This window comes from Grampus griseus, assembly GCF_964374135.1.
Source record: "Grampus griseus genome assembly, chromosome: Y".
Lineage (NCBI taxonomy): Eukaryota > Metazoa > Chordata > Mammalia > Artiodactyla > Delphinidae > Grampus > Grampus griseus.
The window spans coordinates 16,425,765-16,437,311 of NC_139016.1; the positions used below are offsets into that span (position 1 = coordinate 16,425,765).

General features: G+C 52.3%; 1 protein-coding gene across 1 annotated transcript; it reads left to right on the forward strand.

Annotated features, from left to right (window-relative positions):
- Positions 1-7,001: 7,001 nt before the first annotated feature.
- On the forward strand, positions 7,002-10,878 carry LOC309817706 (testis-specific Y-encoded protein 1-like; the record flags this gene model as incomplete). Its single annotated transcript, XM_082646971.1, has 6 exons — positions 7,002-7,556; positions 8,723-8,782; positions 8,971-9,082; positions 9,192-9,337; positions 9,453-9,522; positions 10,790-10,878. 6 exons carry the CDS (start codon positions 7,002-7,004, stop codon positions 10,876-10,878), a joined length of 1,032 nt encoding a protein of 343 aa, XP_082503097.1.
- Positions 10,879-11,547: the final 669 nt, after the last annotated feature.

The window sequence follows — 11,547 nt, forward strand, 5'->3', positions numbered from 1 at the left end:
CATATGTCTACAAACACAACTTACTCGGCTCTTAAATCTTACAGAGAAAGCCTGAGAGAAAAATCAAAATCTGAATTACCATGCTTCCTCTGGGAACAGGAGAAGATACAGGTATCAACTCTTTCTCCTGAGGTATAAATTATTCTCTCCTCCCTAAAATGCCGAATTCCTTACCTTACTTTGTCCTCTTCTTCAGAAGTCTTCCTCCCGCGTCTCTTCAGACGACCGCTAAAGAAACTAACGGTCAAGAGCAAGCGCTCTACTTATAGAAAGAGGATGAGGAACAGGACGTAGCGCTGCGTGGACAAACGGAGGAGCCGCACTGGAGTTAGGGAAGATGAAAGACGTAGAGGTGGGGGAGAGGCGAAGAGAGAAACTCGCGAGAGCAACTGGCGAGAGATTCTCGCGAGAGCAACTGGCGAGAGCAACTCGCGGGAGAAACTCTGAAGAAAACTGCAGCGACAGAATGTGTTCTCTACTTTTTTACTGCATACTTTTCCCAGTTGCTTTAATCAATATAAAGGAGAAGGGCTTTCCTGTTGGCGCAGTGGTTGAGAGTCTGCCTGCTGATGCAGGGCGCATGGGTTCGTGACCGGATCCGGGAAGATCCCACATGCTGCAGTGTGGCTGGGCCCGTGAGCCATGGCCGCTGAGCCGGCGCATCCGGAGCCAGTGCTGCGCAACGGGAGAGGCCACAACGCTGAGAGGCCCGCGTACCGCAAAAAAAAAAAAAAAGAAAAAAAAGTAAAGGCAATTTGGGGGTATAATGTGAATTTCCATATAATCTAGGGAGAGTTCAGAGATTTTTTGATACATGAGATGGGGAGGACCAGATCATGAAGCATTTTGCTTGTTATGCAAATATGCTACTTTATTTTTTAGTGGAACTGTTCAAATAATTTTAAACAGAAACATGAATGTCTACAAGATAAAATGCATATGGTACTTTAATATGATACAAAGGAAGGCAGACAAAAAGTAATCTAAGCTTCAAAATTTAGTAGTTATATGAAACTGGGGAAACTACCTAAACTCTTAAATTTACCCAGTCTACAGAAACAAGATGATAAAGAATGATCAGATAGGGTTGTTGTGAGGGAAAATGATGTGCTGAGCACATTGAACACAACGCCTAAAAACATAATTCAGGGTTCAAAACAAAAGGGTGGAAATACTGTAATTGTTTTATATTAAGCGGGAGCCTGAGGTTAATTTGTAATCCTGCCTTTCTTAGAGACTGGTCAAACTCATGATACTGCTTTTTTTGGGGTTTTTTTGCTGTACGCCGGCCTGTCACCTTTGCGGCCCCTCCCATTGCGGAGCACAGGCTCCGGACGCGCAGGCTCAGCGGCCATGGCTCACGGGCCCAGCCGCTCCGCGGCATGTGGGATCCTCCCGGACCGGGGCACGACCCCGTGTCCCCTGCATCGACAGACGGACTCTCAACCACTGCGCCACCAGGCAAGCCCCGAAACTGTTTGTTTTCAATTATGTTCCTTTGCATATTTTGTATAAAGTAAATAATCATTGTATGTTTTCACTAATAATAAGCCTAAAAGGGCATAGGAAGACATGGCAGAACACACACACGATTGGAGTGAAGAATAATTATTAACAAAAAGATATGAAAAATAATTAGTAGAAATCTTTGGTGGATAACAAATGATGTAACAGAAGACAGTTTACCAATAATTATTCAAGAAGTAGAAACCCCATACGTAATTTATAGTCAATTCTAGGAGATAGCTGAAATTTTGCTAAAAAAGCTAGTATACTGATGATAAATATAAATAAATGCTATTACTCAGATGACAAAGGTTGTGTGTCAATACTGTTTACAGATATAACCTCTAAAGGTAGCATGCACAAAATGTATGACAATACAAATGGTAATGAATTAGAAACAGGGCCACTTCCTTTCTGGGAATAACTACTGCAGACTAACTGGTCAAATAAAAATATCTAATAAATATTTTGGGCTGGCTACTATAGAAGGTGCTTCATTTACCTATGAATTTAACTATCTCATTTGATTATTGCCACAGTCCTATTGACTGCTATTCTTATCCTCATTATACAGATTAAAAGCTTTTTTTCTCAGGTATGTGCAAGACTTTTTTGAAGAAGAAAACAGTAAAATTCTTTGAAATACTTGAAGAATGACTTGAGCAATTGGAGGTGGATGTTCTAATATGACTTCCATATGACCTTAAATAATATGTAAATAATATAAATAATGTGAATGAAAATTATAAGGTTATCTCATATATATATGTATATATGTATTAAGGTATTTATGTTTATATATGTTTATATCTGTGTATGTATATTACATATTTACTTACATATCACATGTATATACATATTACACCTATTGCATTCTCAATTAGATTTTTAGAGTTTATTTAGAAGAATTAACATTCAGAAATCATTTAGAGAATATTCTAACAAAGGGCCTCCTCTCTGGATATTAAAGAGAATTATAAAGCCATGATAAATGGAATGATTTAGTGAACACACAGAAAAGTAATAATCAGAAAGCATGTCCATAATAATAAAGGAACAACTGGTAATTTTAAAGTGTTCTCGATAAAACAGAAGGCAAAGCGCAATCAATACATTTTGCTATTGAGTTTTTAGGAAATATTGTGGGTAGAGGAACATGTTGAATGAGACTGCATGGATAGATTCAGAAGCAAAATTCAAACTATAGGAGACTATATGGGATAATCAATCTGGTTTTATAATAAATTGTAAAAAAAATAAAGAATTGAAGGGGGAAACTGTTTTAGAAAACAATTAAAAACATTTGAACCAATTGCAAAGTTCAAACCTTATTTGCATTTTATTTCAGTGAAACTGAAAACATTTTTAGTTTGCCATTTATGCGAAAAATGGAAATTTGAACATACTTGATATTTAATGATTTTTTAGAAATTATTAATATCCTTGTGGGTCGTTTTCTAGTAATGTGATGGCCTACAATCGTCCATTACATATCTACTGACTTGGCTTGACCAAACTGTAATCAGCCTTCTCTCCTCCTCACAGTGTGCTAAACTTTGACCTGCCCCTCAACTTCGGGGAATCACTAACATACTAAGGTCAGAACATATTCCGTAACAGCTTATTCTGAGAATCAGCTGGCAGGGGAAACATTTTCTAATAAAATACCCCTACTTTACTTCCTGCTCACCCCTCTGCTTCTGTCCCACTAGGTTTCTGCTGGCCTTGCTCATCCTTTCCTCTTAAAAAATACTTTCTCTACTTGATGTTGAAATACTTGAAGATTCTGAAATCAAAGTGTTCTTCTATTCAATCGTCTTTGTGAATAAACTCTTTCCTTACCTAGGTCTTAATTTGGTTTTCAGTTTTCTGGTGCTATGACGCAGATAAACTCTTGAGAGCCTTTTGATCTTTATCATCCTGACCAACAGTGCTGCCCAAACCGGAGGGGTTCCAGCCCAGGATTTGTGTCTCAAATGAAAAAGTGTAAATGTTACCCTTGAGTAGAACTCCACCCTAACTGAGGCCTTAAACGGAGGTGTTCTCTCTCTGTTGCCCAGGAGTGGATAGCATCATGAGACAGATAGTTCTTGACAGATAGTTCTTGTTCCCCAAGAACATGGCACCAAGCAGGTGACATCAGGAGTTAGTCAGCTTCTACCCAAGACACTGGAACAAGGTCCCCAGCTTCCTTATCTTTCTACCCTCACCGTTTTAACTGTCTTTCTTTGCTGATCTTTCATCTCTGTCCACTCCACCATCACTTTTGCTATCCGTATAACTGATCCTATTACAACTGTAGCTCTCCATAATAAGCCTCACGTTGTATTACCTAGTTTTAAATTAATTTTTCATAGGAGTAGAGTTGATTTACAATGTTGTGTTAGTTTCTACTGCACAGCAAAGTGAATCACTTATATGTACATATGTCTCCCCTCTTTTTTAGATTCTTTTCCCACATAGGTCATTACAGAGCACTGAGTAGAGTTCCCTGTGCTATACAGTATGTCCTTAGTCTCTGTTTTCTATATAGTAGTGTGTATATGTCAATCCCAATCTCCCAATTTATCCCTCTCCCTCCCTTCCCCCCTTGGTGTATTACCCCTCTTTATCTTCTTCCTTACATGAGCTGTTTCCCCCGTAAGAATTACTCTGTCCCTTCAAGGAGCCCCAGATGTATAGTATTCCTTCCCATCATTCAGAGCTAAACCTCACAGTCCTACTTCTGATTGATTTTATCTACCCACTTTCCTTTGGAAACCTGCAGTTTTCCCCAAATTGCTATACTGTCTCAGGTTTAAGGGCATCCTTTGTGTTCACACTTAGTGGGGGCCCTGTGCGTGTTTAGCAGTAAACATTAGGGCAGACGGGAAGGGCGCCCACTTCCTCTTTTCAGCCTCTCCTTCAGAGCCTAATTTCTTCACCCAAGTGCTGGATCCATCTTCAGGACATTATAGCACAAACGTAGCCACGACCTGGTTCCCAGTGGCCTCCCACAGCTGCCTGAGGGGGAAAGAGAAACCAGCTGAGGACAAACACCTACAGAGCAAAGGGAGCCCTGGAGCACCTCTCTAAGCAGGCGACCCGGGGACACGCGAACCAACCTGAGAGCTCCAGGAAGAGGGAAGCGTGTCCCAAGTCGGCTGGGTCCCTAGCACCTTGTCTTCCTGTATGGTGCCACAGACAGGGGCACAGGGAATGGAATCGAGCCTGCGTGCTCCCCACGGTCAACCTGTCGAAGGCAACCGGGAGGAAACAGAACACAGGTGCACGGGACTCAGCTCCCACTGCGCCCACTTTCAACCACACCGTCCCATAGGCAGGCAATCGTTCCAAGAACAACCCGTGGAGCTAAATGTGCACGTGGGCTAGATCCACAGAGGGGAGGCGGGGGACAGAAAATAACTGGAACAGTAAACAAGGGGGCGCTGACCAAAATCCTTTCTCGTGGAAACACGTACGTGTAGAGTTCTGCTCAGGTACCTGCCCGTGTGTGGTGTGTGTGTGGGGGGAGTAGGGGGGCACGTGATGCACGTGCGTGCTCAGGAATAGGCACGACTACTGTCATGCATGCGTGGACGTTGGGATGGACGCGGGGACGTGGAAAAGCTTAAAGAGCTCATAGAACGTACGTAAACCGTGGGCCAGTTGAAGCCCCCAGGCCAGGGAATCCAGCCCAGAGATCCCACCCGTGGAGCAAAGTGTAAGTGGCATCACACGCCAGCACCCTCGACCAGGGGCTGAGACTAGAGGGAGGAAGAAAGCACCTGTGGAAGGACAGGGAAGATGCAAAGTAAATGAGAATCATAAAGGGCCCGATGCCCAGGCCCAAAGAGGAAAGACCCACCCTCCACCCCTCCAGCCCCACTCCCATCTCAGCTACAGCCACCTTTATCTCCTTCTCCAGTGCACGAGCAACCTTTCCCCCCACCCCTGTGTAGGCCCTTGAGAAACACCTGGCCTTTTTTTCATAAGGTTTGGCACACCGACCCACACCGAGGCATAACCGACTGCCTCACACTGATTTTGCTGGTTTAAGACATCACTCTAATGTTCTGACAACCCTTGTGGCTCAGGAGTATGGCCGTGATGGCTTAGCTGGATTCTACCCCTGCTCCCCTGTCCCACAAGACTGGGGCGAAGGACTGGGCTGGGATGTGATCTCATTTGGAAGGTGGACGAGAGCAGAACCACTTTCACAGGGCATCCTTAGGGTCGGCAAAATTCACATCCTCGGGTTGGCAGTGGTGAAGGCATGCATGCGTGCGTGATGGCCCTTGACTTGGTGCGGTCCTCAGCACCTCAGTGTGTGCGCACGTGTCCAAATAAAGTTTCTGGCGTTCCCCAGTGCCACCAAAGCGTGTCGTTCCTCTCTCGGTCTCTCAAAAGACAGGATGGCCGAGTCAACTTCGTCTCGTGCCATGTGTCAATGTCCGTTCCCGGAGGGACGCTTGTCACCTTATATTGGCTAGCAGAAAGGCAATTTTTGCCTGCCACTCAAGCGTTTGAAAGGCACTATGCAAACGTGTGGTCACACAAAGTCCGAGAACCCGTGGGTGCCAAACACAGACGAGGAGAGCTCTTTTCGTGCCAGGCAAGGTAGAATTTCTCGGAGAGTTTAAGTATCCAGAGGGGATCCCAGGAGAGTGGGCCACAGAGGGAGGGAGCGGATACATACAGAAACAAGAACGCGCGCGCGCGCGCGCACACACACACACACACACACACACACACACACACACACACACAAAGACAGAGGGGAGACAGACAGACACTCAGACGGAGCTCTTCACTGCGTGGCTTTTCTGCTCTTGAGCAAAGGAATTCAAGTCTAGCAAAGAGCTGGGTTTGCCGGACACTCCCCTCTCATGCCACAGAGCTTCGGGCTCTCTGTCCCCTGGAAGAAAAGTATCCAGCAACTTCGGCCACCATGCATTTCCTTGTACATTTTCTGAGAGTTCCCAGTGGTTAAAGGTCCCGAGGCAAACCGGATTCTGATTTCCTGATTTTGGAGCGGGAACTCCTGGCTCCAACTGGCACAGGCCACATAGGTATCACAGGGCACCCGGGCACCCCAGACACAAGGCCGGAGGCCTCCCTGGAGGCCAGCTCTTTGTGGAACCTGGGCTGTTAAGCCGGGCGGGGGGAACGGGTGTTTGGGGGGACCCGGCAATCCCAGAGGCCGGCCTGTTTCCACAGGGCGAGGGGCGAGGCAGCCGAGGGTGACGCCCACTGTCCTCGCCCTGATTGGTCGTGATGGGGCCGAGCGGCCTGGGCGTGGCTTGGAACTCCTTCCTGCCACCTGGACACGCATGCCTGGCGGCCAATGCTCCTGCGCATGCGTTTCAGCGCTCTTCACCGCAGAGGCTCCAGGGAACGGTTCAGTCCGCATTGAAGCGTGATTCCAGTCGCTAGGCCTGCGTGCTGTGCGGCCCTCGTGCTGAGCTTCCAGCTGCCGCCCCTTCGCCGCTGCCCCAGCTCAGAGCCAGGTCCGCATGGGCAGTGAGGCGGGACCCGGGGTCGTCCTAGGTGTGGGAGGGGGTCCTCAGGAAGCAGGGACCCGCGGGTCCCCAGGTGTGGTGCGGGAGGTGGGTAGGGTGCTGGCACTAGTTGATGGTGGGGGCGAGGAGGCCGCCATCTTTAGCGGGGAGGTGGTGCAGCAATGCCCGGCCCTGTTGGAGGGAGAGGTGGCGCGTATCGGGGAGGTGTTTTGGCTGCCTGTGGAGGACATGATGGAAGAGGTGGAGGTGGTGGCGGAGGAGCAGCAGCAGGAAGAGCAGGAAGAGCGGAAGCAGGTGGTGGCGGAAGAGCCGGAGGAGGAGCCCCAGGAGCAGGGGCAGGAAGAGCCAGGGCCTCGACCCACGATCACCGGGTCCCCGCTGGAGGCGCTGCAGGCGCTGCAGGCCCTGCAGTTAGAGCTAAGCACTCTGAATACCCAAGCCAGCAGGACCTACACTCGGCTCAAGCGCAGGATCTGTCAGCGGCGGGAGTCTCACTTGGATGGCAGAAGCGCCATCATTCAGGGCATCCCTGGCTTCTGGACCAGAGCCGTATCCTTACAGAGGCCCCTTGGGGTTGGCTGCGGTGAAGGAGGAGCAGGAGTAGGAGCGGCGGGGGTGAGGGTGGGGTGGGGGAGGGGGAGCGGTGGGCGCAGGTGCAGGCCAAGAGCACTGAGGAATGTGGGTACAGGAGGGCATGAGTGGCTCCAAAGAGGCAGCAGGAACAGAGGGAGGCCACAGCTGTAGGTGTCTGAGCGAAAACTTTGGGTGAATGGTCTTGGCCTGCAGCGTGCACAGCAGTACTTCCCCAAGGTGGAGGGAAGAGCCCGTGGCAAGGTCACAATTGGGAATAGCCCCGAGCACCCCTCGCACAGAGCAGTTACTGGAAGTGTGCATTATCCCGGGGAACTGGCAGGAGACAAGCGGAAGTCCCAATACCCGTCCTGGTCAGTCAGAGCCCGTGTAGTTTTTCCAGCTGCCTCAGTGCAAAAGCACAAGGTCCTGCCTGCACACAGGGTGAAGTTGTAAGGGGCAGCTGTCCTTGGCCGGACACCAGGACCCCGGACACGCTCTTGGGCCGGCAAGAATCCTTACCTCCACAGGCCTTTCACCAGCACACTCGAGTCTGTGGAAGACACACAGGCGCAGGCACGCCCCTGACCTCCCCGTGGACCCTGTGAGTCCTGCAGAGCTCCAGACACACCCACGCAGGCCCTTCTGAAGACAGGAAACGGGGCAAAGGCCCAAGGCTTCGTCTTTGAACACACACACACGCGCACGTACTCACGCACACACGCGCACACACACACACACATACAGGCACTCACACAAACACCCACAAGCCGATGCACACACGGCGTAAGAGAAGGCATGAGGCAGCGACAGCACATCTAGACTGCTTACGGAGTGACATGCCGGCACCCAGCACACACAGGTCAGGTAGAGATCAGGTTCGTTCAGGAAACAGGCCCTCCCCGGGTGGGTGCACTGGACCCCAAGGCAGCCACAGGCAAGAGCACGTCTGATGGCAGGGCAGGGGCCGAGGACGTCTTTGAGGGCTGGATGGGCGTTAGCGCTTACGGATCTGGCAGATCTGCTGCTGCAGTCTCTTCCTCTGGCGGGTCTGGGGACTGGTTCTGCGGCTTGTAGCTCTTCCTTCCCTGAGGTGTGGCATGTGAAGCCTCCTTGACCTAAAGCAGATTATGAACCACCCCCAGATTTCGGCCGTGATCAGTGACCAAGACGAAGACCTGCTTAGCTACATGATCAATTTGGAGGTCAGTCTGGAGAGACTGGGGCGTCGTGGGTGGAGGCAGGTGGCCGGTAGGGAGGGGGCGGGGTTGTCCTTAAGGGTTGGGTGTAAGCAGCAGGAGAAGGGAAGGGGAAATGGTTTGTGGCTGCCAAGCAGGCAAGCTCAGGACCCCTAGAAGAGCTCCTGCCCTTCTCCTCCTCTTGGGCGTGGCAGGTGAAGGAACTGGGCCATCCGAGGCACCACTGCAAGTTGAAGTTTTTCTTTCGACCCAACCCCTACTTCTGGAATGACGTGATCCTTAAGGAGTATCACCTTAGCATCGCTGGTAGGAGGGGCTCCCGCGGGGCTGCGGGGTGAGGGGAGGCTGGGGGAAGGGCGTGGATGCTGGGCCACCGTGACTGTGATCCTTTCCTGTCTCCCCTGTCTTCCTCCAGGATACAGGGCGTCTCGTTCCACTCGCATCTATTGGTTCTGGGATTATGAACGGGGAGCTCCCAGCCACAGGCAGGACCCCACCGGCCTTCACTTCCTCACCTGGTTGTCTGACCACAACTGCCCAGGGTCTAACAAGATTGCTGAGGTGGGGTGCCTCTGGTCCCCCTCAGCGGTGGTGACGCTGGAGTCCCCCGGCTGCTTGGGGGGAGGGACGTGGGCCTGGCCTGCCCTGTCCCGACCTGGCCCCTTTCCCCTACCAGATCATCGGCGAGGACCTGTGGCCCAATCCTCTGCGCTACTACCCGAGGGAGGAAGGCCCCACGGGGACAGGTAACTGAGACGAGGACAGGTGGTTAAGGAGCCCAGGGGTTGGGCGCTGAAATGAGTGTGGTCTGGGTACACTGGGGCTCTCCCTTTTCCCAAATGGGAAAGCTCAGGCTGAGAGCACACTGTGGGCGGAGCTGGGTTTCAGGTCATCCCGGCCTTGGCGGCGGGTGAGAGGGTGAGAATGGAGCCGGGAGGACTGTAGGGCACACGGGGTAGCAGGACTCTAACCAGCTAAACTTTCAGGGTGAGTGCCCCAGGTGTCTATGAAAGAGGCAAGCACCTCCTTAAGCAGGCACCTGTGTGTGAATCATCAGTCCCTGGCTTCAGCCTGCCCTCAGCTGGGGATCACCTGGGCCCCTCCCTCTGGCCCCTCCCTCCTGGCAAAGGCCTACAGATGCCGAGGAGCTTCATTCCGAGTCTCCTCCCGCCTCTTTGCTGACTTTCCGAGTCTTCTTTGAATTTTCACGTCCATCCCTGAGCCTCCCAGCACCACCACACAGACAGTCCCGGAAACGGCCCAAGGCTAGCTGGGGACAATATTGAGGACCTGGGGCAGGAAATGGCAAGGGACCACAAAAGGGCCGGGCCTACCGCCCACCAACGCCATGTCTCATATTGCTGGACACAGCCAGTGTCCCCTGCTGAGACGCCTTGTGCCCCGTTTGTGTTCCCGTCCCTGTGCTCCTGTGTGTGTGTACGTGTCTGTGGGTCGGGCGCACTCCAGACCCAGAGATGAAGGCGCCGGGGGAGCCTCAGAGGTTGGCCAAAGAGCACCAGAGTCAGGAGGCGTCTACAGATGTGGGAGACGGGTGGAGGTGTCTACCTACGCGGTTCGGGTGCCCACGGGAGAAACGAGGAAAGGATGGCCAATGAAGGTTCCAGAGAGCGGGGCCCCACGTGCCGGGAATGACGCCCAGAGAGACATAAACACGCTCACAAGTGCTCCTGTCTTGGTGTGTGTGTATAGGTACGGGGGTTCGTGGAGTATTCACGAGTGAATCAAGTGGTGTGGGCCTTCTTAGCCTGTGCCTGCGGACCTCCCTGTCTGTGGGCGAGATGGCGGGCCTGGGGAAGTGGAGGACGTGGGGAGGGCAGGACGATGTGGGAGGGATTCCGGAGAGGCCCAGGGCCTTCCTCACAGGGCAGGGACTGGAAGGAGGAGGAGGCAAAGAAAGAGAGCCTGCTGAACTGGAGACTTGCTCCGCAGGCAGGGCAAGGAGACAGGGAAGGGCCCTGGCCTGCAGGGGCCTAATGGCCTGGTGCCGCCTAGGGCCCGTGCCTGAGCCAGCAGCCTCCGTCCAGGACGTCTGGCGCACACTGGCACGACGCGAGGCAGGTGACTCCTTAAGCTCAGGCTGACCGTTGAGCACACAGGGTGGGAGCGTGGGATCCTTGCGGGCACTAGCAGCCCGCCCCGCGGGGCAGCGTTCCAAGGACGCGTGAGGCAGACGCCGGTGTGACGTGTCGCTGTGTGCCCCGGTGGCGGCGTGGGTGAGTGTGTGCGTGCGGGCGAGCGAGCGAGCAGACAAGGAAGGCGGCCGGGCTGTTTGCATGCAGGGACCCTGGGACAGTGACAGAGAGCAATGCCTGCGGGCGCAGCAGACGGCTTGCTGGCTTCCAGGCTCTGCTGACTGGGGAAGAGAGGAACTGCCAGAGAGAAGCCCCGTTCCCTCGTGAGCAAAAGGCCGCCCGTGAATCCCTTCCTTTTCCTGGGCTCTCATCCCTGCATGCAACAGGCAGAGGGGCAAAGGTGAGGGCTGAGGGCTGAGGGGAAGCGGCTGAAGGGCACCCACCTGCCTTCCCAAACCGCAGGTGTGCCGCCTGCCTTGCTTCCCGCCCCGGCGATCCGAGGGGCAGCTCGTAACTGTTACTCAGTCTCTGCTACACAGAGGCTAAAATCCTCTATCCGAGCCTGCCCTAGGGAGCGGAGGGGGCGGGACGCTTAGCGGAACTAATGCCCAAGAGGAGCACGCTTCTCCTCAAGAAACCGTCCGGTGAGCAGTTCTCGTCCTCTGGGAGCCTCCATCC